The sequence below is a fragment of the Natator depressus genome, chromosome 1 (assembly GCF_965152275.1).
Source record: "Natator depressus isolate rNatDep1 chromosome 1, rNatDep2.hap1, whole genome shotgun sequence".
Lineage (NCBI taxonomy): Eukaryota > Metazoa > Chordata > Testudines > Cheloniidae > Natator > Natator depressus.
The window spans coordinates 137403362-137431093 of NC_134234.1; the positions used below are offsets into that span (position 1 = coordinate 137403362).

General features: G+C 40.0%; 1 protein-coding gene across 2 annotated transcripts in view; it reads left to right on the forward strand.

The window, feature by feature from the left end:
• Positions 1-27732, forward strand: part of CDKL5 (cyclin dependent kinase like 5) — a 199150-nt gene that overhangs the window by 125532 nt on the left and 45886 nt on the right. For both annotated transcript variants that reach the window (XM_074967702.1, XM_074967692.1), the window contains 5 exons: positions 5527-5572; positions 7680-7816; positions 11256-11376; positions 12599-12658; positions 21994-22084. In XM_074967702.1, the coding sequence (XP_074823803.1) occupies positions 5527-5572; positions 7680-7816; positions 11256-11376; positions 12599-12658; positions 21994-22084 (455 nt within the window). The remainder of the gene's footprint in view (positions 1-5526; positions 5573-7679; positions 7817-11255; positions 11377-12598; positions 12659-21993; positions 22085-27732) is intronic.

The following is a 27732-nucleotide window of genomic DNA, read 5'->3' on the forward strand; positions in this document are numbered from 1 at the left end:
TCTCATGTGCTAGACATTTAATTACAGTCAGTGTGTGATTAACGGGCTCAAACCATGTAACCAATAATTAGTGGAGGACCTTCTTAAACATAACCTAAGACTCGGCTCGTTTTTCAGTTTTCTCCCTTGCCTTGGTCGGTGAAGACTTCAGATCTCCCCTTCTCCTTACAGGTAGGGTTGCCAGGTTTAGTTGGACATATTCTTGGAGGTTTCATCAAATGACATAGTCTTTAATTGAAGATCAATCTTTAATTCCTGGAGACTGCAGGACAATCCTGGAGGGTTGGCAACCCTATTTACAGGTAGAAGAACCCCCAGCTATATCCAAGGTCTTGCTGGCCCTTTTAGCCTTCATCTGCACTCAACACTGGCTGTAAATTGTAATGAACTAAACATTCCTATATTACCTGCTCACATTAAAATTCCTGTTCTTACTCCTTCTAACCTAAACTGTGACTGCACAATGCTGCAAGGAAGCCAAAAAACCTTCCGAACCCCTGTTTATTTAGGGCAACTGGAAAAAATTCTTTTCTGATCCCCAAAACAGGCAATTAGTCAGACTCTCACCATCTTAAAAACACAGCTCAGTATGCCTCAAATATAGAGGGTGGGAGGGGGCAGCAGTAGCAACAAGATAGCCCGTAGGTGCGGGAATGCTTTCTATTCAGAGAGAGAACTGAGAGTCCCAGCTGGCTCCACTAATTGCCCCCTCCACACACACCCACACACACCCACACACACCCCCACACACACACACACACACACACACACACACACACACACACACACACACACACACACACACACACACTGCCAGTAGAAGGCAGAGAAGCCCCCCCTTGAGACAGACACCCACATGCACATTGAGACACAAGAAGGAGCTTGACCACAGAATGTCTGAGCATGAGCTCTTCCCCCTCCCAGGAGCTGGCCCATTCCTTTGTTTGTCAAACCAAGTTTTCCCCCTTTCTGATGAGGCAGGGAGAGGCAACCCCAGAACTGACAATCTGCCTGCCTGCATTGAAGTAGTGTTAGAGAGCTGTTGGGTTTCTGCACTAGAAAGGAAGCATGGTCTCTGTCCTGGTCACGTGGGTGGAATCCACAAAGGTCCCTTCAGCCCAGACTTAGGTGCCTATCTCCAAGAGAGGGTCAGGACTCTACCCCCAATCAGCATCACCTATTGACTGACTTAGGTGGCTCTTGTGGATCCCATTCCTAGGTGCCTTCTCTCTCCCTTCACAGTATAGGGAGTCTAGGTGCCTAAATTGGCTTTGTGGGTTACAGTGTTGTTCCTGTGATTTCCTAGGCACCTAAAAGTTAGGAGCAGGACACTCAGCATTGCAAAACCTCAGTCCCTTCATGGATCCCACCAGTGGTCTCGTGGCGTATGAGCAGCCAGTTCGCACCTGACCTTTCCTACAAATAGAAAGTCAAGTGTATTCAGCAGCATTTATCTTTAGTTGCATAATTATTATAAGTTTGTACTTTTCCTGTAGTTTTTTATAATGCTGAATAGTTGCAATTGGATAATATATAGATGTCTATGTGATAGCTGAAGGCACCACTGATGTTAATAGGCATTTACGTACTGCATTATGCTATGTATGTGTCATCTGTGGCTTTCATGTCTTCATAATGTTATAAAGTTAAATACTGTGGCTAGATATTTTGTAAAGGGCTGGTTAATTTTGTCCCTTTATGACAAATGTAGCTAAGATAAGAACGGATGAATGGACTCAAATTTCATGCTTCAGAGTATAAACTGATACTTGTAGAGGTCAAAAAGATATCCCCTATTCCATTTCCTGCATCACAGCCCTCATTAGGTGGGTTTTTTCCTCTTGGAAACCTTCTAAGCCTCTGATGTACTGATGCGGTCAGAGGCAGGTTACTGGACTAGATTGTCCATTGATAGGAAAATACTGCATTTATTCTTGAGGGACTGGGTCTTCTGCAACTTGTGCAGCAAGCTAATTCCTAAGGTAGATCACACAGTTAACAATAGAGTAATGTATCCTAAAAACCTAGGTAGATAAAGAAAAGTTAATTCTCAAGGAGAAAAGATACGTTATCAACACAGTTCCTCAAATATCCTGCTGTTTAGTTGCCATTTCTACTGTTGATTTGTTTTTAAAATTATTTAATTATGTAATAATATGAAGTTTCTCTTAAATATTTAATCATTTTACTCAAAATCCTAAACAATAAGACAGAGGCAATTTGTTACGTGCTCATTTTTAATTATTTCATCGTGATAAAAACGAAATTGTTTTTTAAGCAATATAAGTAAAAAGGCTCCCAAGATGAAAATTTGTTAAATGTAACAATAGATTCAACTTCTTAACTTGTTGAGATACATTAATAATATGATTTCCAGATAGTATGCATGAGAAAAGCCCCTCATTTGAAAACTCCATGCCTCTTGGTGAGCCTTGCTGAAAGTAGAATAAAGGCCCTGATCCTGCAAAGAGTTAAGCATGTGCTCTATGTACTGTGAAGAGTCTTGTTGAGTGCTATGGGATTACTCACAGTACGTACAGTTAACCACTTGCAAATGTCTTTGCTACATTGGAGCCTAAGTACATGTTTACTTTTTTCTCAAAACAGTGCTTTAAATAATTATTCAAAGTGCACAGTAACAGTCAGCAGAGCAGCCTCCATGAATAACTTTGGTTTTGCAGAAAGATGGCTCTGTAAGGTGGATGGATGTATTTGACACTGAGATCGCTCATTGGTGATGTTACAACTAGTAAGAACAATTTGCTCAATTTAGGTTAGACTAACCTAATTAATGAATAATTAATTTATAATTAAATGTATGTGTGCTGCTGTATTTGAAGTGAGAGATACAAACTTCTCAGAATGCAGTTCTAACTACAATTCAATATTATGTCCTCAGCCTTGTCATCCCTTTTTTCTGTAATTGGTGAGCAGAGCTGTTTCTTGATCAGTTGTCTCATTTCAGCTGGACTTACGTAACGCATAAGCTTTCAAATTAGGCCAGTATATTTAGGATGCGTTTTGGCAGGACAACGTACTGTGAGAGATGATCAGGAACTAACAGCAAAAATGACTTCCACATGAGTTGCTTTTGTTAAATTAACTTTCCTCATGAGGTCATTTAGAGGCCATAGTCGGTCATTAAGATCAATGCACAACATAACACTTACATGGTATTTATACCAAATCTGGCATGGTGATCACAAAATGAATTTATTGCCACATGATTATTTATTTTGTTTTTACATAGCATGAACAACATGCCTGGTGCTTCATAGGGTTGCCAAGCGTCCGGTTTTCAACCAGAACAACTGGTCAAAAAGGAATTCGGGTGTCTCCTGTCAGCACTGCTGACCTGGCCGTTAAAATGCCGGTTGGTGGTGCAGCAGGGCTGGTGGGCTCTCTGCCCGGCTCCATGCGGCTCCCAGAAAGTGGCGACGTCCCTCCAACTCCTAGGTTGAGGGCCAGCCACGGGGGCTCTGCGTGCTGCCCCCGCCCTGAGCGCCAGCTCCACAGCTCCCATTGGCTGGGAACTGTGGCCAATGGGAGCTGCGGGAGCGGCACCTGGTGGGCAGGGCAAGTGCACAGCAGAGCCCGCTGGCCAGCCTTCAGCCTAGGAGCTGGATGGACATGTTGCTGCTTCCCGGGAGTCGCCTTAGGTAAGTGCCACCCAGAGCCCGCAGTCCTGACCCCCGTCCCACACTCCAGCCCTGAGCCCCCTTCTCAGAGCCCACACCCTGCTCCCCCTCCACTGCCCCAGCTCTGAACCCCTCAGCTGCAGCCTGGAGCCCCCTGCTGCACCCCAAATCCTGCACCCCCAGCCAGAGCTCTCACCGCACCCTCCAAACCCCTCAACCCCAGCCCCACCCCAGAGCCAGCGTATCCAGCCGGAGCCCTCACCCCCTCCTGCACCCCAATCCCCTGCCCCAGCCCTGAACCCCTCATTTCTGGCTGCACCCTCAAGCCCACATTCCCAGCTGGAGCCCTCACCCCCTCCTGCACGCCACCTCCCCCCCCCCAGCCCAGTGAAAATGAGCAAGTGAGCGAGGGTGGCGGAGAGCGAGCGATGGAGGGAGGTGGGATGGAGTGAGTGGGGGCAGGGCCTCGGAGAAGGGATGGGGCAAGGGTGTTCAGATTTCTGCAATTAGAAAGTTGACAACCCTTTCTAAGGCAGCATAAAGGCAGAGTGCCCTGAAAAGCTGGCTCTGAGCATTTTATGTTTCTGCACTAACAGCTCTAAAATAAATATGCCACATCTTCTTTTTTTTATTGATTTGAATATTGCTAATATTAAGACTTTCATAAGGATCTCAAAGGACTTGAGTCCATTCCCACTGAAATAAATGGTAGTCTTCCAACGTGCTTTTATAGATGGATAAACTTTTCATTTAGGATCACATATTGTGGACATTTGGTGACATTGAATGACAGAGAGCAGATGCTTTAATAATTAGTTGTGTGCGTGTTTTCACATTTGTAAATATAACAAGTATGAACATGTTCCAAAATGACTTAACTGTTTTGCTGCTGGCCCCTAATTCAGCCTCTGTACACTGACAGACCTCAGGATTGTGTGAAGTGCTGTTACCTCTCTGGAATATTGGCATTTTAGAAGAGATGTACTACTACATTTGGTAACATAGGGACTTTCTTGTAGCATGTTGCAACATCCTATACAGGCAAATACATGAGACAGCAAGTAAATCTTTTGTATTCATATGTGTCCTATGTCAATAGGCTGTATTTTTATGTTTTAGAGGGTATAGGATGCTCTAGTGGAAATAAACTAGAAATGTTCAGGAGTAAAATGGGTACAACGTGGTGAAGATCAGTTTAGATGAGACTCCTTTATGGGTGCAGAGGCAAGACTAGATGACTCAAGAGGCTCTTTCAGGCTGTGTTACCTGTAGTTCTGAGGTAGGCACACAGGCCACCATTTTCAGAAGTGACTAGTGATTTGGGGTGATTAGTTTTAGCTCCCCAACCTTGAGGTACCTGAAAGGGGTCTGATTTTCAGAAAGCAGAGTTCCCACCCTCTGAAAAACTCTCATAACTTTTAGGTGTTTCAAGTTGGGAACCCAAAAGCACTAATCAGTCTTGTAAATTTTGGCCATCAGTTAATATTTTTAAATTTGGGTGTACAAATATAGGCACTTAAATCCATATTTGATTACCTAAATAAGTGGCCTGACTTTCAGAGCAGCTGAGCAATAGGAGCTACAGGTGCTCACTCCTTTGAAAACAAGGCCATTCATTTTATGTATCTGAATATGCATTTTTGGTGTCTAACTTAAGAGTTTCACATTTCAGTGTCTAATCATTGCATATTTGTTGAATAGGCTCGTATACTGAAGTTGGCCGAATCATTTAGATTTTTACTAGATTCTGTATTCACTCTTTTTTGCTTTTGTGTGTTTTTTGCAAATGTAAAATGAAAACACTATTTAATCTGGAAATTTTATTTGATCCAAGTGCTCAGAAAAAAATCTTGCCTTTCTCATCTCCTGTTTTGTTTTTGTTTTATAGGAGACGCATGAAATTGTGGCCATCAAGAAATTTAAAGACAGTGAAGGTAATTGCTTCCTCTGTGATCATTTTTGTAAATAAACATGTTGCAGATACTTGATGAAAATACAAGACCTCACATATGAGAGATGACTTAAAATGACAACCTCGATGATGGTGTCTTAGCTGTACTAGTGTCCTGTGCTTTGATACATCAGCTCCTGTCTGAAGGCTAGACTGTGTCCTTGAACTAGGTTGCCACACAAAAGAATAAGCTCCATCTCCCAATCCCTACCTTCCTCTCCTGTGCAGCCAAATTAGCATTGCCTGGATTATGGTGCCAGGCAGAGTATCAAGAGTAGGGACTGGGGTGGATACAGGATAAGGAAATGAACAGAGCAAAGGCTCTGTCCCCTACTGTCCATGCACTGACTGTCAGAGCTGGCCAGGCACAAGCAGGGGAGTAAGCCAAGTGTGAAGTGACTTTCTTCCCCACTATAGATCAAAGGGGTAGCGATTGAGGAATTTTTACCTAAAGAGGCATAATTCCTTCCTGGGATGTTGCAGCTGTGTCCCACCACTTACGCTGTGTTGGCCTAATGACTCATTATAACCTTAATTATATAGCTCAAAAATGCTACCCGTTAGATTTTGGTGAATGCTTTATCTGTGTTGTTTGTTTGCCATGGGATGTGGCCATGAAGATGCAATTGGTTGTCAAGGATGTATCAGGAAAGTTTAAATTTACCTCTGTGTTACTTAATCCAGTGCAAACTCTAAGCAACACCAAGATGCCTGGATAATGTATTCAGCAAGTCTTTTAGCTTTGTCATTCACAAGTCCTGTTTTATACCCAAAGCAGAAAAGACTGGCTGAAACGAATTGTGATGATCCCTATCAAACAAATCATCACAATATTTCGGAATAGTTTTTCAGGACTGGAGCTGGCTGTTGAAGAGAGAACCTGTCTTAGAAAATAACTCTCTGAGCTCTCCACAGGGTGCTTATTCTGCCCAGATTTCAGGAACTACATTGAGTGGCTTATAAACACGATTATCTTTCTTTCTTTTTGTCAGTAAATGTCAATAAGTGTCATAAATCAACATAAATTTCACCGTACATATAAATTAATAAAAACCAAAAAGCTTTAAACCAAACATCAATATAATCCACTGAAATTGTTTTAAGAAACAGAATGTTGTCAAGCCTTACAGTATGGAAGACAACGGCTGGCTGGCTGGCTTTAGTTAGTTAGTTAGTTAACATTTATACTGCATTATTGCCCAGAGGACAGCCAGGTCAGGGCCCCATTGTGTTAACTTATAGGAAATGACAGTCCCTGTCTTAAAGAGCTTAGAATCTAAAAGAAGTCTAAGATTGAAATCCTAGACTCCATAGAACAACAGGTTCAGATCTTTACTACATCAACTTTAGCCCTTCCACCTTCTGAGATGGATGAATTGAGTATCTGTATCATTGAACACTATATTGAAAGTCTTTTGTGTGAGACCTTTAGAACAGAAATTCTGTGTGCTCTGCATTGCCATCCTTCCCATGGCTAGTAGAGATCTGTGGTACTTTTCAGAGTGGTATGGGTTTGTCCTTAAATCATTGACCAAAAATGACCCTTTTTCCCCCATTGTTTGCAGTGTGCTACGCACTGAGTTCCCATTTCATTGATGATGTCCACTGTGTACGCATAATTTGTAATGCATGTTAAGATTCTTCAGGATGAAAGCATGTAAATGCAAACAATTATCGGATAACCAAAAATTTGAAGAGCGGTGGGGTGAGGGATATCAAGTTTACACATGATTGTACAATATTTTCCCTCTTCTGATGCAGAGCCAGCCAAGCAGCAGAGGGAGCCCAAGTTAAATCATAAGCCTTCGTCAGTGGTATCAGAGAGAGAGAAGTGTGCAGTGATAATTCTTTGAATGTTTAAAACTAGAGTGCTTGAAGTCCATTATAATAGTTGTATATGTGGACTGGCAGATAGTTACATTTAGTACCCAAATCACTTAAATAGTTTACAGTTTTTTAGATGGCTTTTTACTGTGAGTGTCTACTGAATATTGTACATTAGTGTACGGATTGTTAACCTTGATTACTAAGGTTCTTGTTGCTCTTTGCTAAATTTTGTTTTACCACACTTACCATTGTTTATATTCTAGAAAATGAAGAAGTCAAAGAAACCACTTTACGAGAGCTTAAAATGCTTCGCACTTTGAAACAGGAAAATATAGTGGAGCTGAAGGAAGCCTTCAGAAGAAGAGGAAAATTATACTTAGTGTTTGAATATGTGGAAAAAGTGAGTTGATCTTTTACATCTTTCAAGGCAAAATCATCAAGTAATTTATGAACAATAAATACAGGGATTTGACCGCTAAAAACGAAAGTATTTTAATGTAGGAATGGGAAACCAAGAAATTAAATAAAATCTAAACAGAATGTATATATCGTTTCCCTTCTTCTGTTAAGAAAATTACACAAATGACATAAGTAATAATATTTACATAGTACAGTGAAGCAGACACACAAAATCAAACAAGCATTATTAGACTGGAATATGTGTCATTTGAGAGAGCGTTATTTGTCTGTGTTTTTTTTTGCCCAAAGGTCCATAAACCAGTTTAATTTGAAGGTTGAATGATTGTGAAGTGTTTACCTCAAAATTCCTTCTATAGTGTGTTTTCCAAAACAGGAACATAGATTGCTTGTCCTTATGTATCTGTTGTTTCTTTCTCTTTCTCCTCTTGTTGTTAAAAACAGAGTTGCTCTTATTATTTTTTTTCACATAGAAATCTAATCTTTGGAAAATGGTGTGAAATATTTGAAACCAACTAAATTGTAGGACCTCTCAAAATCTCCTTATGACTTAAATTCTTTCCATTCCTGACAGCATCAGAACCCATTCCACCGTTTTCTTTCTAGCCCCTATATTAGCACTCCTTACACCTTAGTCTGCTTCTCAGGAGAGTGAGCCCAGGACAGACTAGTTCTCTGCTATTTCTGTAAGCCCTCTAGGGCAAGAGTAGGCTGTAACTCTCTATTCTAGACTCTGGTTTCTGTCTTTTCATTTGAAAAAAAAAATCCAACACTTATTTTTGCTAAAAGCCTTCATCTGGCCTTGCTCTCTTTCCTAAAATCATAATGTTATGTCCTTCTGGTGCTGTGCTGTGGACCAGGTGGGAACTAGTCGTCCTCAGTTAAAACATCCCCCTATCTATAGTCCTTCCCTGCCCTCAGCATTTGTTGCTAACAATGTGTGCAGTGCTCGCTGAATGAGTATTCATGATACTCCTTACCACTACCTGCTTGCCTTACCTGAGGTAATAAAGTGATCATGTGATGTGATCTGAAACATCCAGGGTGAGATGACACTAAGTCTATATTGCATATTCTCGTTCTTTTGTCCATAAGTTTTTTGTCCATGTTTTGTCCATGTTTTGTGACACACTATCTGACAATCAGTTAATTCCTACTGCATTAGGTCCTCTGTAGCCTTAATGTCTGGATTCTAAAGTTCCTGCTTTAATCCACTTGTGCTCACTATGATTAGTGCGGTCTTCTGTAAGCTAAGCGTGTGTGTGTGTGTGTGTGTATAAAAATAAGGATATGGACTATGCTGTCTATTTAGTTATATTTGTAGTTACTTGCTTTATATCATTTTTATTAATGCTGACATTGCTAAAACTGCTATACCAAAAATACAGAAGACCAGCATAAGGAAAAAGATGAATATTTCAACTGTGTATTTTAATAATCACATATTTTGAATTAATAATAAATATCGAAGAGACTACAATAGGTTGCACATGCTTCTATTATGCATTTCCTTCCTACGTTAGGAAGGAAGTATATTTTTGTGACCCAACATTTTACTTTTTATTAATGTAAAATTATATAATTGTGAGGATAGCTGCTGTGCATAATTTTTCCTTGATATCATTGCTGTTGTAATTATCCTCTTTATTTTCAATTACACTTAACAGTTTATAAATTATTTTTGCTTTCAGAATGTGTTAAATGGATTCCACAGTCCCTTACAGATATTTTTCAGGGCTATGATAAATGTGTAGGCAATTCTTATATTTTAAGTGAGGAGGAGGGAGAAGAATTGAAGAAAATGTTTTACAGTTAGCCAGTTTCTGTTTAGCCTCTCTGCTGGTTGATGGCACATTTTGTCCTTTAAAGAGTATTATCTCTGCAATACTAAAATCCAGATTACACTAATCCAAATTTAACTAGTCGTCTTTTTCCATCATCTCTTTAGTTGATGATGTCAATGAACATATAGGATTATGCTTCACCACTTGATACTGCTATTCTTGTCCAGATTTGAACACTAAGGAATTTACTGTCCTATTTGTCCAGATTTTTACACTACCTCCTAGTGAACAGTACTCTTGTCTAAATCCATTAGAGTGTCTTAATAGACATATCTGTAATCATTTGTCCATATTCTAAATATGGATTTAACAAAACCCATACCCCATAGTCTTAAATTACTAAATCTATCAATAGATTGAAAAGCATTCAAGTGCCTTTGGAATACTACCATATTTTTTAAAAATACTTTGATTTTAGTGTATGCTTTGTATTTTGTATACTGTATATATATATATTTTGTATATATTATTAAGACAGCTTCCAAACTCAAAACTAGATTGTAGCATAGAAGAAAATGTGCATCAAAGGTGAAGTGAAATGCTTTTGTAAATTGTTAAAATCCATGTAAATTCCCAAATCAATAACTGTATACTTTATGGAAAACAAAATATCCAAAAATAACATTTTCAATTTTCCAGCACCAGGATCAGAAATTTGTGTTTCCCTTGTAAGCACCATAAGCAGTGATTAACTATTGGTATATGTTCAAGTAATGGTACTTCAGGCTTTTGAGGCTGATGTTCTCACATCCCTCTTCCTACCTTAATGAAACTCTCTTCTGTACTCTAGTGAGCAGCTGCTGCCTACCATCCATTCAAATGGGATTTAGCGTAGACAAATCTCTATTGTACATTTCTGCACACAAAGTTGATTGTGAGGTAGCAGGCCTTTGCCAACATAATTGAAATCTCAGGCCTTAGCTGCACATGGGTTTTGAACCAGTATCACTATTTTGGTTAGGGGGTCTTTTTTTTTCTACTGAAATAGTTACATTGGTACAACCATTTAGTGTGGACAGTTATGTCAGTGTAAATGTGTCGTATACTGCTACAACTTATTTGCCCTTCCCTATAGGAATAGGTAGCTATGCAGGTATAGTTAAAGCAGGGTAATTTTGTCTAGACAAGGCCTTAGTATGTGAAACTGGTACAGCTGGCTGAAAAGTTCAGGAAGCACTGGCATAAACTATTGCAGGATATTTAGTATTTTCTCTGCTTTAGAGAAATGTTCATGTTGTCACATCATGCAGGGGAATTCTGTTCTAAGCAATTATTTGTAAATAAAATGAGCTCATACTGAATATTTTTAGCAGTTTATAAGTCTGCTAATTATTTGGGGGTTTAAGCAGTTCTATTTTAACAAGAGCTTTTTGGTTCACCTTTACAGTAGATGGTATTCACTAGATCTTTGTCTAGAATGAAAGCAGGCTATATATGGCTAGATTGTGGCCCTTGGATGTTAAACTGCTGGTTTGCAGAGCTAGATTTATGGCATAATTTATGGTAGTTCAGTATGTTAGAATCATAGTATGGGTCAAACTACTTTTAGAAATTAATATCTATATTTTAAACATTTAGAATATGCTTGAATTGCTAGAAGAAATGCCGAATGGAGTTCCACCTGAAAAAGTAAAAAGCTATATCTACCAATTAATCAAAGCGATTCACTGGTGTCATAAGAATGACATTGTTCATAGAGGTAAGTGTGTATGGCTTTCCACATGGAAATGAACCCCTTGTAGCAATTTTCTTTTTACAGGAAAATAGCTACAGCTTGTAAAAAGTATCATAAATGTGTTTGGATTTACTTTAAACAAAAAGTTTCCTTTAAAACAAATCATATTTAAGTGGGTATAGAAAACGTATTTCAATTTAGCTAAGCCCTGAAGTCACCTAAGTGACTTCAGATACTGTCAGATACCTATGCAGACAGACTTTTCTTCAAACAAGACTGCTAAAGTTTCTCCCTAGAAGCCACCAAAAGCATGGGAACCTAAGACTACTTTAAAATGATGTTCATCAATATAAAAGGCTGCTGTCTCCCGGGTATCATTAGAGACAAAATTCTGCCATTTGCATCATGAGACAAAATTACAATGGAGACCTAGCCAAAGGAAAAGGAATTATGAAAATGTTTATTAAGACTCACATTTTCCCCTCCTGCTCTTTATTCTTTATTATTTGTGTAACACATGCTGTAAGGTGTGACTTTATCTAATTTTATTATGTTCTTACTTTATAAAGCCTTGTTTTCCAGTGTGGTTCTACAAGAGTGTTTTTTGTTTTTTTGGGTTTTTTTGTTTTCCAATGGATGATTTCAATAATGGAATACAAATAGAGAACAAAATGACTTATAAATGAAATTAAACAAAATACAGGGGAGAGAACTTTCCTCAAGTACATTGTAAACATGTAACTACTGTATACAGGTTGCATCTACTCAATAAGTACTATACTAAATGTATCTGAGTAAACAATATGTTTATGAAACTAGAGAGCAAAAATATTTCTAGAAGACAAACCCAATGAGCCCCAGAAGGTAATTTTAAGTGTACAAATATTGAGCTTACATATCCTACATTTTGCTAATAAACTGGGTAATTAAATGACACTTCCACATGTACAAGTTGATTTTGTACCCTTGCATAAGTGCAAGTGCAGATTTACTCTACCCATGTTTCTTTTGAGAAACTTTTTAAAAGAAACCTCAATACAGAAGCTATGAATTCATGTTTAGCAAAGTATAGGATTGTTTGAAAATTAGTTTTACAGATTACAAGTACTTTCTACTACAGTCTATTTTTGTTATCACTGTATGATTAAGTGTAATTCTCTTACAATTAAATGGTGTTTAGGAAGTTGAAAATTAAAAATGGACATTAGGAACTCTTACCTTTTTTTTTCCTACTCTGATATTTTAGATATCAAACCAGAAAATCTCTTAATAAGCCACTGTGATGTTCTGAAGCTGTGTGACTTTGGTAAGTTGCTTACTTTCTATTTTTTTGAAAGAAGCACTTTTTACCTTAAAAATTCCACATTGTTTATTTGTAAGTTCTCCAGCATGTGTATTTTGAGCACATTTTAGTGGTCAATATTCATGTTTCTGGGTATCACATTAATTTGTAAAGATCTCTAACCTTTGATTTGGACCTGTTGTTAAGCATGTTTTTAAATATACTCATTCTATAAATAAAATATGGGTTCCCAAATATAGGTTGACATATTCCTATAATATTCATTTTTCTTTTCAAGCATTGGCAGAGATTTCCTTATGTGCAGTTCAGAGGATGAATTAACTGTGTGGACCCATTTGGCCCACACATCAGTAATTTTTCATTACGCTTTGTTGTATCATAAATAATTTAGTATGTTGAATAAGTATTGGTTTCCTGTATATAAATGGTTTTTGTGGACTGCCTGAAATACATGAAATAGTATACCATATTACAAGATGCTACATATGTTTTTAGGCTTGAAAAGAAAAAGTATGATATTGTATTATTTGAGAAACCATATGTGATCATATAATTAAAGACCGCACTGTGATACATGTGCTCAGGAGGCGGACTTATGGTCATGTGCAATTTTAAGTATGGCATTTCCTGACTTGAGTGCTTAACTATGCCTGTTTAGGCTCTAATTCTGCAAAGCCTTAAGTACTTGAGCAACTTTACACACATGAGTAGTCCCTATTGAGCACTAGTCAAGATCAGGGGCCTGTTTTGCTGGGTCCTTTATTAACACAGAGTAAAACACAGTTGTGTCCATAACGAGTTTACAGTTTTGTTAACCCAGTCAAATGAAAACCAATTTTACAGGAGTACTCGGGGGCATTCCTTGGTGAGGGCTACTTCCATGCCAGTTGCCAGTCAAACCTCTTTAATTTTGGCCAAGAAGAGGAGCTGTTCAGAAAACAAAACTCCCCCCCAAAAAAACCACAAACCATTTTTGCTTAAACATGCTTTCACAGGCTGCTAGTCTCTTTTTAAAGGGAGATGGGCCCTAGCCTTATTTATGACACACAGCTCACCTCCCCAAGTTGAAAAAATGAGTAATGTCATGTGACAAATGGGTCACGTGGCTAAATCAGGCATCTGGGGTTATAAAAGAGATGCCTGCAGCGAGCCAGAGAGGCCTTGGGCCCTCTCCATGGGGAGACTTCAGATAGGGAGTAGCTGCTTGATAGGGAGCAGAAGGATGGTGCGAGCAGCCCTACACAAAGGCTCTTCTTAGCTCCTAGGGACAGTGCCTGAGCTGTTCCAAGTCCCTGTTCCAACCAGCAAGGCTGAAGTGTAGAAACATTTGGCTGAAGGAAAAGCCAGGGAGTTTTAGGGAGTTTTGTTTTCCCATTTGAATTTTGTGAATAATAAATCTATAAATAATAAATAATAGATCTCTAGAGGTGTTATTGCATACATGAAAGCCTTTGTGAGTTACTGAGGAGTCCAAGAGGGGAAACTGGGGCAGTGGCTAGGGTGTGCCAAAACTGGATAGGCAACAGACACTACACATTGCAACAAATGTTGAGCCCAGAAATCTTTAGTCAGAACTGAGGTGTCTTTTACACCAGAAAGGAATTCATAGCCCTGAAAGGATGGAACAGTTTTTTAGGGAAATGAAAATCCAAGCACATGTGTTCATGCTGGTGGTTTGTCCAAGTCCTCCGTAACACACCCCTTAGTTTAAACAGTACATAACCCTCTTGTACTCGCCTCCCCTCACAATTGGTACCCCTGTTTAACCCCTGTGCTTTGACTACACATGTCTAGGTTCCTTCTCACTTAAATTTTAAAAAGTAGGAACAAGATGTGTCTGAAGGGGATGAGAGACTCCTAGCCTAATGAGGTGGTAAATTAAACATACTCACCTCTCTTTGGATGTCAGTCTCAGGCTCCCAATCAGTTCACAAACTTGTATGCCAGACGAGCCCGCATCTGAAGGAACAGAAATGGACATCGTGTCAAGTCAAGCTCAGGAGTTTATTACGCACAGTGCTGGCAGAGTGTCACTTTGCTTATTAGGCTCAGAGACACTGCAAAACAATTTATTACAATAGATTATATCGGATGCTTATTGGGCGGAGAGAAGCGACGGGGTGGGAGTTCCCAAGCCCCTGGATAGGTTCTAGCAGCAAAACAAGTAAGCGCAATAGGCCAATGGTCTAAAAGATTACATAATGGCTCCGCCCATGGCTCAAATTAACATATTGCTAACACCCAGGTAATTGCGCTCAAACTATTTCTATTAAAATATATAGGTTAAATCCTAATTTTGGGGTCCAGGGGAATGAGGTAGCAGCTCTCCTGGTTGACCAACAGGTACATTCCTGGACATTTAAAGCAAAAAAGCAGTAATTAGTATTTAACAACAACAATTGTTTAATAGTTTTACCTTTGCATTTCTGTGAACTGGGATTGGCGTACATATGTGAGGGGAGGGTGTCATTACTCATGTCAATCATGTTAGGCCTCTCCCTGTACTCTGTTCTGGCATCTGTACCAGGGAGTTAAGTTTGAGGCCCTTCTCAGCGCTTGGTGTATCCATAACTCGTGATAAGGACACCCAGTTACAGCTTACCATCTGGAGTCATGCTGACTCTGCTTATCAACTTGAAACACACAAGGTTGTCTGTCTACCCCAGCTTTCTCTTAGCCGTGTATTGTTCTTTGTTAGCTAGCCCTCATGCCCCAGACCAAGCTGTGGACTCCTGGCCTCTATGAAAAGTTCCTAACAGAAATTTTAGGTAAGATTTTACATCCACGTTAAATGGATTATGGCCCTTCATTTTGGTTCACAGCTTTGCCACTAAGAGACAGATAATGATGAATCCTGGCTTGTCTCAAGCAATTATGCTACTTCATATAGTCCGTAAGAACAATGATTTTATTCCCCATAAGTAGTGGCCATTAAGTAGAAAAGAAAGCCATACCATAATGCACTTATTGTACCTAATAGCTTTTATGTTAACTCTTCTTTGATTTATATAGGTTAACATGCTTTGAATTTTGCTTTGTATTTCAGGTTTGGTTGAACTGAAATCACAAAGGAAAGCTTGTTTGATTTTGCTTACGTTGGAATTAGTTATAGTAGCTTCACTCAGTTTTACTACAAAGAGACAATGTTAGACTAGGATCAGGGGTAGTCAATAGATGGACTGCAAACGAAAACTGGACCACCAGACACTTTTGAACGGGCCCCAACATCTTTTTATTTACTCATCATCATCATCATTATTGTTGTTTGTTTTTAGTACTTACTCTGGAGTCTGGATCTTGACTATGTCTTGACAAAGAAATTTTGACCTTGACCAAAAAAATTTATTAACCCTGTATTAGATTAAGCCATTACTTAATACAACCAATTTCAGTAAGCACGCTTTTATTGCACTTTGTAACCATATAAGTTTCAAGCACATATTGTCCTTCTTTGTCTAGACTAGAATTTAAATGTGTGATGTTAGATAATACATGCAAATTAATACATAGTAAATGTGTCGTGTAGACAAAGCTAAACTGGTCTAGTTAAAGCCTTGTCTATGCTAGACATTTTCAATGTATTAATTAGCACATGTTAGCTAACATGTGCCAACATCACACCTTAAATCTTAGCGTAGACAAAGCCATTGAGAAATGGATAATTAAGACCGTATTTTTTTACTGTGAGGTTTTTTTAAACATGGAATTGAGAATATTGAGTCTGGTATGTAAACTGTTCATGCCTAAATAGAATTGAATGAGTTATCCCCCTGCACGCTGGTAATGCTATGTATGAAAGTAAACATGGATCATGTAGGATAAAAGGACTGATACAAAAGTGATTGAAATAATAATAGGTGCCAGGGGCTGGTCCCATTACTTTGTCCAGAAGATGCTTGGTACACTAATCAGAAAAGCCGCTGTATCCTCAAAGTATGGCCAGAGAGAACCACAACTGCATTAGCACACGTGTACACAAACCCCTGCAAACTGCAAAAATAATAGTCTTATATCCTGTCATCTTTTTCACTAAGGTGCAGTGGAGTGGGGACAGAACAGAAATGTTACGTTAATTGCATGCAGATGTTGTATGTACTGGTGGTTGGCTCCTTCTATTAAAATGCTGTGAATACCATACCACCTGTGTCACAGTACTGAAAAAGCTGTCAGATATCAACATGCTTATGCGCCACATGATGGCCAATACCATGTAGATATCAGGAGACTGTTAGGACTAGTGGCTCTGGCAGTGGGGTGGAAATTCGATCAACACAGCTAATGCACCAATTGGAATGCCAAAGTGCTTCCAACAATAGGTACATCTGTTGCAATCAGTCTACACTCAGAACTGTTCCTTTCTTCATTCCTGTTGGCAGAAACTATGCCCACACACAGGGCCGGATTAAGACCTTTAGAGGCCCTAAGCACTGAAAAGAATTATGGTGCCCCCCAATATGTAATTCAAAATACAAACAATACTATACCGTAAAATAAAATTTTATTTTTCGAAATGACACAAAATTTACATGTATGCTGAAATTAAAATAGCTTCTTTCTGGATTTTCTGGTTGCAAAATTCTGGATAAAATCATCGAAGCTGACTCGACGAAGCATGTCCGCTTCCATATGCAATAGGGAAAGTGAATCAAGTCTGTCCTGACACATTGGTGTTCTGTGAGTGTTTTTTATTCTTTTCAGCTGAGAAAATGAGCGTTCTGCCGAGCAGTTAGTAATCATCAATGTTAGATAGTGCATCAATAGTGTGATCTCTACATTTGGAAATACACATTGTATTCCGTCTTTCAGTATTGTGTCATGAAGATCAATGTGACTGAATTTCATTTTTCCTGTTTCATTAAACTTTGCGTGCATATAACAGTGGAACGGCCGTACTTCTCCACAGAGGTTCATGTTCAAGTCAACAGGGTATGAGTCAACTAGCTTTTGGGAGCCTTGTGAATATTGTTAGTCAGATAAGTCCATATCATTTAGAAAAGAAAATCTACTTGGTACTTCTTTGTACACTTCACCTCTCCTCTTTTATATGAGTTTCAAGTGTATCAATTATAGCATAGTAAGTAGATATGCGAAATTTGTCTCTAGGATTCAATGCTGTTTCTGTTGCACTGCTATCATTTGCTTGTTTTTTCCTGATTCACTTGTGGGACTGGGCGTCTTTGTAGATCGTATCAGGCAAGATATCTTTTGATATGTCTTCAAATCTTTCAAAATCATTCCTCAAAGTGTGTAAGTGGTCTGCTAATGATTGACAGAGGTCTGTGCATGTTTTCAAATCCAATTTTTTCTTGGAGAGCTTGACTTTTACGTGGTAAAAGTGTAAAATTTCATTCCACATGGTCAACATGAATACAAACTCTAGTTCTTGCATCTTGTTTGCAATGTTTTCTGCCTCTGATATAGCTTCTCCCTTTTGTGATTGGTCTTCAGCTATACTTTCTAATGCATCCACAATCTCTGAGTAGGACTCCAGAATTGCACTTGTTGCCACTGCATGTGCCTCCTAGCGAGTATTAGAAAGAGATTTCAACACACGATCATTGCCCAAATATGTTTTAAGAACTGCCCATCGGTGTGTTGAGGCAGAGAAAAATGTATAAAGTAACTGGACTGTTGAGAAAAAACTTACTGCCACCGGACAACAATCAAAAGCACTGCAGCCAACAAGATTGAGAGAGTGTGCAGCACATGGTATGAATATGGCATATTTCTTCTGTTCTTAAAGCTTCTTCTGCACTCCTTGATAATGCCCTGACATGTTGGCAGCATTGTCATAAGACTGACCTCTGCACTTTGAGAAATCTGTTTTGCAAACTTGGCAGGGATAATGCAGTACTTGATTTGCCATGTCTTCACCAGTGTGGCTTTTCAAATTGAGGAATGTTCTAAATCGTTCAACTGGCTTTCCAGCTGTGGGAGACACACATCTTAGTACAATACTCAATTGATCAATATGTGAAAGATCAGGTGTAGAGTCGACAGATAAACTGAAATACCCAGCAGTTCTTATTTCATCCACAATGGCTGAACAAACTTTGTTACTCATTAGACCAATGAGTTCATCACATATTGTCTTGGATAAGTATGATGGGTTACCTTTGCCAGCATTCCCATATTTTTAGATATGGCCTGCTAAAAATGGGTCAAACTGAGCCACAAGCTCCAACAAGAATATAACTCAGAAGAATATATCAATAATAAAACACAAATTTATTGCAATACATGACAGGATCTGATTTCCTCACATTATTTCGATCTACGTTAGTAGGATGCCCCCCTGGTTTAGGTGGGGATAAGTAATAAAAAGAGAACAGAAAAATAGGGGAAGAGTGTGTAGTGGAGTGTAAGGAAGTCTAACAAAGTTCTGATTTTTCCCATGATGACTACTTCGATGCTTTTTTTCAAGTATCAAATTTTTTCCAAAAACCTTTTTTTTTTTTTGGTGCCCCCTGCTTTGCTGGTGCCCTAAGCAAGTGCTTAGTCTGCCTATTGGGTAATCCAGCCCTGTGCCACACAGCACATCCAGGCACCTATTACACATCACCATATGTACAGAACACAGTATGGCGAATTTGTAGAGATGTGTGAGAAGCCACTGGGATAAGAGAAGTGATGTGTTAGTAGATCTTCAGCAACGTAATGAGATCATATAGGTTTGTCCTGTTACCACTGTGTTGGGGCATCCTATCACTTAAACATCTGCACTGTGGCAGGTACATGGACTTTTTGTTAGCATTTATTGCTTTCATGTGTGGAATACACTGCTACTTGTGGTATAATTATGTGCTAAAGCACTTGAATGCAGTTTTCAGAAAGTGTGCAGAAGTGTGCTAGATGCTTTCGTATAGTCCTAAATTGACAGGAAAAAATTACAGCGCAAGTAAAAGTCCCTGCCACACAAATGTTATCAAAATTTTCGTTGTGATAAAAGTTAGGGTAACTAGCAAAGGGGGGTGAGGGGAAGGGTGGTGGTAGAATTACTTTAATAGTTAAACACTGAAACAACCACACACATCTTTTGCCAATTGAGGCCATTTTACAGTATAGGCAGTGGGATGCCTCTTAGAAAGGTGTCAAGCAGTCAAAGATTTTGTCAGCCATCTTCCAGTGTAATATGATAGAATGAAGTTGCCATCAAGTGGATTCTCACATAAGCAGTGTACTTATTAAGCCTATAGTATTAATTTTCCTTTCCCATTGCTGTACCATGTCAAAGCTGAGCACTTTTAAAAGCAGTTGCTTATTGTCTTCAGGATTGCATTAGCTGCTGATTGATATTCAGTGTTTTCAGGAGTCCCTGATTGTGACCAAGTTCCCTTTCGGTTCCTGAAGGCTGGCTTGGATGGAAGACCCTTCCTTGACTATGATTTGTTGATATTTTTCATTCTTTTGCTGTATCAGGATTGTGTTCCTCTCAAACAACCAGCACCCAGCCTGGGATTGAAAGGAATTTTCTTCTCCTTGCTTCTCTTCCAAGCATATAATGAAAGGTTTTTCGTTTACATGATTAATATGATGGACCATGTCACCTTTGGCTGAGGCAATACTGTCTGTGTGTTTACGCAGTTACACGTATTTATTTATTTTTATTTATTTTAGGTTTAGAAAATGACCTATTCCAACTCTAAGCACATGGACAATAATATAAATTTTTTTCAAAAGTATAAAATGAATCCTATATCAACAACTAATTTATCATCCACTCAACCCAACGGGCTAATGATAATTTCCACTACCCATCTTCTCTTCAAAGATCTAGGAGAATGGGTAGAACTTAGTGTGTCCTGGAGGACCATGGCTTTGAGCTCTGCCAGACTAAGGTGTGAAATGAGATTTGCTTCCAGAATAAAGATTACAGCCTTTGCAGACACAGAAGAAGGGAGGCAGGGGGAAGAAGGAGGAAGCGCTGCTGCTGCTGCCCCCTGAGCATTCAAAAGCAAAGAGACAGCAGTTACTAAGTCCAAAAGTGAAACACTGCTCTGAGGCTCTCCTGGATTCCAGAGTTGTTACCTTTTCTTTCTCTCTTACAAACCAATGGAAGAACTCTGTGGTTTGATTGCAGTGGGCTGTCTATCAGGCCCTAAAGCCATATCCCAGGAGGAGAGAGTTATGAATATTTTGCCTCTGCATTTCAGTGTGAATGACCAAACTAGACTCAGTTTACTCTCTTCCACATGCAGAGTGTAGTTGCTGAGATCTGTCTGGCCCCAGTCCTGCCTGATTATTATTTATTTATTTAGCAATGACATCATGCTTGGCACTTTACAAAAATGATGACAGTATCTGCCCTAAAGTGTTTATTAATGGCTTTACCATGTGCAGTTTCCCTGTGATATTCAGCTGACTCGGTGGGTTGTGGATGGGTAACAATAATATTTAAAAATTCACAATTATTCCTCCTTTTGGATTTTCTAATATACCATCCTCTTTGTGTCTGTTTTGGAAACTCTTGCTTACAGGTACTATCTTTGTGTAGTTGCAAATATATAGTGTGGTGTTGGTGCTAAACAAACACTAATGGCCTGTGGGAGGCTCTGATCCTAATCCATTAAGAGCCTTATATTAAATTTGGTTGTCAAGCAGATAGGAAGCCGGTGTTGTGTGCTGAGCAGCCTATGAAGTGTTTGTCCTGGCCTTTGATGGCTGCTGCATACTATAGGAGTTGTAGTTTTTGGGTGGTGGTTATATTCAACCTAGTAAGTTGTAGTAGTCTAACATGAAGGTGACCAATGCATGAATCAGTGTGGCAAGGTTCTCATGTAAAAGGAGTAGATGGAGTCATTTGACCAGCCAAAGACTGAAGATCTTCTGTACCACAGTCATAATCTGTGTGTCTAGAAGCTGTGAGAGAACTACTTATTGGTGATCCCGCTACTCACTGAGTATGTTAGAGCTCTAACTTTCTTTTACAGATCCGTATTTTTTCCTGCTGCATAGGGGATTCCACAATAAGACTTGGTACCTAAATTTGAATATAGCTGGTGCAATCTCCTGAGAGGCCATTTAACCAACCCAACAATGTTCCATGCTAATGAAGACTCAAGAGCATAGATCTCTGTGGGACAGACGCCAGTTGAACTTGTCAGTGAAACAGAAACACACATTTTCACCAATACATGAACACAGGCATATATTTAAAAAGCAATAGGATAACAATGAAATATATAATACTAATCAGTTACACTTAATACTTATTTAAGGCATTCATTTTAAATCCGATGATATGAAAAATTGATTTGACCTTTAATACAATAATCAATAGTAGTATGTAAATCTTCATTTAGGTGGAGACATAATCTTTTGTATTATCTTTTTTGCAGGCTTTGCTCGGAATCTATCAGAAGGAAGCAATGCAAACTATACAGAATATGTGGCCACCAGGTGGTACCGTTCACCTGAACTTTTGCTTGGGTAAGTACACTTTCCAGAAGTAATAGCTCTGAGATCTAAATCTTGAATAATTCAATGCATTTACTCAAGTACTTTTGTGAAGATTTACCATTGGATATGGTAGTTGGTTAATAAATTGATTTAATTATGTCTCATTAATTACTTTGGATTATTCTTCTTATAAGGTGACTTGATGCTATGATATGATAGCATATTTTGAACAAATTGCTATCTTGATTCAGGTTTACATATTAGTAAATTATCATAACTATATTTTAAACCATCTCTTTATTTTTAAAAAAAGGTATTTAGTGGTCGTGAAAGGTGCTGGATTAACAGACCTGGAGTGTGAAACGTTCTGTTAGCCACAGAATGGATACAGCACAGACCGTGCTCCACACCGTACTGCTAACACGCCTCACCCTGAGGGGGATCCCACCACTCTGGCTTGAGAGTGTAGTTCAGCCTCCATTTCATCTTTGCCAGCACTGCAGAGATGGCTAATCAGCAAGGTGTCAGTTTTAAGCTTGTCTTTTTGTTGGGCAGGAAGACACAGTTCCATGAAGAACCGTGGCGGCAGGCCATCGGTTCATTTCACATAAGGCTCTGTGATGTGATGTGAAAGAGTTAATATGGGCTTGAGAGGTCAGTTAACCTGCTTGCTCACAGGTGGGCCAGGATTAATTAGAAATAGCTAGGGGAGAGCAGGGCATGTTTCAACAAAGAGCACATCTGGGGAGAGGAACCCTAGAGGGAACTCCTCCACTCCTCAGTTGTGAGAAGCAGCCTGAAGGAAGGCTCAGAAGGAAAAAGGAGAGACCAGAAAAGCTTCTCCAGGGGTGAGCTGGAGGCTGAGCTGGAGCCTGCCCGAGCCCCTGAATAAGGAAGGGAGTGGACCAACCCCTGTGTTGTAGGGTGGATTAAGGCACAGGAAGACAGTCTACAGCAGCAGACATATGCCTATGACAAGGTGGCTGCCAGCTGAGCCGAGTTGAGCTATAGGTTTGGTTTTTGTATATGTTACTGTCAGACCTTGGCAAAGGACTCTCTGGCCCCAGAAGAGGCCAGATTCTACCAAGTGGTCTGGCCTGAGGGTCAGGACACTCCTACGATAGAATAGGTCAAAAGACAGAGGAGGAAACTGAGGCAAAAGTTGCTGCCTCATCACAGCCAGCCAGGAGGCCTGTTGGGGCAGTAACTTTGCCACAGGCCCCAGGCAGCCAGAGTTCAGGTAATAGTTCTTCTTTGAGTTGTTCACACATGTATTCAGCTCAGGTGCACGCTACCAGAGCTGGAGAGTTTTCTGCAGCAGCACCTACTGGGCAGCATGCATGCATGCCCTATGCCACCTCGTGGCTTCAGCCAAGTCTATTTAGGGGTAGTGCCGCCCCAACCCCCCCTCAGTTCCATCTCACCACCTGTGGCCTGAGTTGAAGCTCCCTGTCTGATTTATCTCTCAGTTACTGTGCAGTTAGCAATTTTTTCCAGTATTTGCTTTTGCAGTTCATTCTTTATAGTTAGTTATAGTTTAGCAGTCGTATCCACTAGTTAGTATTAGTTTAGCTAGTATTAGGGGAGAGATCAATGGCATGCCATCACCAGGCTTCAAACATTGTTCGTTGTGTGGGGTAGCTATCCTAATCAGTGATACCCACGTGAGCTGTCTCTTATGCATTGGTGATGGGCATATCAAAGGGAGGCGCAGTATTTGTTTTTGTTTAAAAAACGAAACAAAAAAATAGTTCTCTAGAGAGGCTCACTTCGGCACTGGGGCCTTCAGCATCCAGCCCCACAACCAGCCTCTGAGGTAGCAATGATCTCGGACAGGCCCTTGAACTCCTCCTCCTCCTCCTCCTGTATAGACTCTCCATGAATGAGAACCCATAAAAATGGACAGGAACCATTCCAAGTCCAAAAGAGTCCCCTCTACATCAAGAAGGGACTCCAAACATTACAGGCATTCTTCTAGTGCCCAGGGTAGAGCGAGGCCTTCATCCCATGGCTCCCCGGTGCCAAGATGGGACGCTACTAGTGACATACCATTCTAATTAAATTCTTCCTTCCAACTGATCTGGCTCATAATTGTTTTCAACTTTGTGAAATTGGCCCTATTAAAGCACCAAATGTATATGTTAACAGTCTGGACTTTATTCTGCTTGCACATTATAAATGTGATCAAGTCATGATCATTTGTATCTAAATTACCTTTAATTTTCAGCTCTGTGGGCAATTCATTTTTATCTGTTAAGACAAGGTCTAATAAAGAATTCCCCCATTTTGGCTGCAACACTTTGTGAGTTAGGAAATTGGCATCCGTAATGTTCAGAAATTCCAAGGCTGATTTAGAACTGGCAGCATGAGACCATTAGTATCTGTCATGCAGATTGAAGTCTCACAGCTCATGATCTCACAGCTTTTTTTCCCCCTACACATTGCAGGTAGGTGTGTAAGGCAGCAGTCCTCTTGTTCCCTAGTGTGATTTGGTGGTCTATAGCAGACACCAACTAATACCCCATCTTGTATTTTATCTGTTAGGACATTGATCCATAAGCATTCAAGATAATTTTCTTCTGAGTTATCAGTGACCCGGAAACACATAATGCCATTTTTTACGTAGAATGCTACTCCCCAACCCCTTTGGTCCATTCAGTCCTTCTTAAATAGGTTATAACCACTGATTTAAATGTTCCAATCATAGGAATCATCCCACCAGGTTTCAGTAATGGCCACCAGATTGAATTTATCCTCATAAATCAGCAATTCCAGTTCCTCTTGTTTGTTACTCAGGTAATTTAAAGAATTTCTTCTCCATGTCCTTTGGTTCCTTGATTAAGTTTCTTCTGAACTCAATATTGTTCCGAGTGATCATATCTTCTCTCTTTTTACCCTCCACTTTTGCCATTAATTTAACACCCTCCTGACTACTCTACCCAGCCTGCCCCCAAAGAGATTGGTTTCCCTTCTACAGAGTTGGAGGCTATCTAAACTATACAGCCCCCCTCTCCCTGTAGATGGACCAATGTTCCACAAAGTGAAAACCCTCCATCAGTTAGGTTCACTTTCAGAATCTTCTTGCTTTGCTTGTGCTGTAGGAAGGATCTCAGAGAAGATCCTTGGCAATGCTACCAAGCCACTGGAAGTTCCAGAGATTTGTTCTTTGGACTCAACGTTATGGGTACAGGGTGCTTTTCTTCAAAATGGCCTTGGCCCTACATTTATTTATCAAGTGGTGGCTGCCCACTTGGGGAGGAAAGGGAGTCACATCTTCCCTTACACAGATGGTTGGTTAGTTTGGGGCAAATCAGAAACCAAAGCTCTCCATCACATTCATGTCCTCCTGTATCTCTTTGATCATCTGGGTCTCACTAAATAGAGAAAATCTGTTACTTCAGACACAAATCATGTTCATTGGGTTCCTACTTAATTCTACAAAATCAATGGCCTTTTTTCCTCAAGAGAGGTTTCAAGTAATTCACCAACTTTGTCCCTTAAATTCCACCTAACCACTATGGTCTAGATATGTTTGAGACTCTTGGGCCACATGGCTTCATCTGTTTACGTACTACTATATGGAAGGCTGCATGTGTACATTCTCCATGGTTGGCTAAAGTCTATTGACCAAATTTCCATTTGCTAAACAAGTTGGCCAGGGTTCCCCCAATGGTTCTGAGATCCCTAGAATGGTGGCAGGATCATAACAATATTTGCAGAAGCATTCCCTTTTTCACCCACCCCCAATGATGACCATAGCTATGGATGCTTCAAAATCAGGTTGGGAGGCACATTTGGAGTCCTTGCAAGTCTAGGAGGTATGGACAGAGTGAGAGGCATCAACATGCTTGAGTTCTGAATGGTTTTCAGTGCCTGCCACGCCTTCTCTTCCCATGTCCAAGGTCTGCCTGGATTCTCATGAACAATAGGACCATGATGTAGAACAGGCAAGGAAGGGCTTGATCCAATCAACTCTGTAAAAAGATGATGAAGCTGTGGTACTTTTGCATCAGGGAAAGTATCTCCCCGGTGGCTGCTTACTCACTGGGCTCTCAGAATAATTTGGCCAATCATCTCAGCAGATTCCTTTACTGCAATCACAAATGGTTCCTCAACAGTAGAGTATGGATGATCATTTTCAGAATTGGGGTTATCCCATCATTCGATCTGTTTGCTATAAGACACAAAAAGAAATGCCATCAGCTTTGTTCTCGGGCTCAGTAACTGATGCTTTCTTGCTGAAGTGTGGCCCAGAACTCATGTATGTGTTTCCTCATACCCCCCTATTCCTTAGATCATTCTCAAGTTGAAGCAGGACCAGGCCAGGATAATACTCACTGCTTTGGATTGGCTGAGGCAGTGCTGGTTTTTGGACCTCTATAGCCTCTGTCTAACCCCGATGACCTCTACCACCTGTCCCAGACCTGTTGTTGCAACATCACATTTGGATTTGGCACTTGATCCCAAGCAGTCCAAGGCTTGTGACTTGGCTGTTGAATGGCTAGATCAAGTAAATAAGGCTTCTTTGACTGCAGTCCAACACATCCTGCTTAGTAGTGGAAAGCAATCTACAAGGTCCACTTACTTGGTTAAATATTAGAGATTTTCAATCTGGTCAGCTGGCAGAAATATTCAACCATTGTTTGCTAAGATTCAGGACATTCTGGAGTACTTATTGCATCTTCAGTTGAGATAGCCGTTCATCTTCCAATGGATGGAAAGTCATTATTTTCTAATCCAATTGTAGTTAGGTTCCTTAAAGGTGGTATTTGTCTCTAATGCCCCTGTAAAAATGCAATTCCTATTTGGGACTTAATCACAGTGTTGGCAGCCGTTTGAGCCTTTAGCTCAGTGATTTTCAACCTTTTTTCATTTGCGGATCCATAAAAATTTCTTATAGAGGTGCAGACCCTTTTGGAAATCTTAGACATAGTCTGCAGACCCCCAGGGGTCTGTGAGCCACAGATTGAAAACCACTGCTCTAGCTAATTGCTCTCTAGCTCACCTTTCTCAGAGGATTGCTTTTCTTGTTGCACTACTATCAGCCAGAACAGTGGGAGAACAAGTACTGATGGCAGGCCCTCCATACATGCAGTTTGTCAAAGATAAAGTGCCCTTAAGACCACATCCAAAGATTTTGATGAAAATTATATTGGCTTGTCATCTAAACCAAATGATATACTTACCTGTATTTTTTCTTAAACCACACTCCAGTAGGGATAAACAGAATTTTCATGCATTAGATGTGATATGAGCACAGGCATTCTGTTTAGATAGAATGAAGCCTTTTTGAGCATCTCCTCTCCTCTTTGTTTCTTATACCAGTAGAATGAAAGGCCAGGCAGTTTCAGCACAACCTAGGTGAACTACAACATGTTACACCATCCTAAGAGGTAGCGGACATAAGAGTGGCCATACTTGGTCAGACCAATGGTCCATCTAGCCCAGTATCCTGTCTTCTGACAGTGGTCAGTGCCAGATGCCTCAGAGTGAATGAACAGAACAGGGCAATTTATAGAGTGACCTTCCCTCGCTGGAAAAACTGCTAGCTTGTTCCACAAGAATGCGAGCTACTTCTGTAGCCTTCCTACAAGACACTTCTGTTTTGGACGTCTGTGGGGCTCCATACATACCTTTATTCAACATTATACCATCACAGCTGCTTCCAGATCTGATGC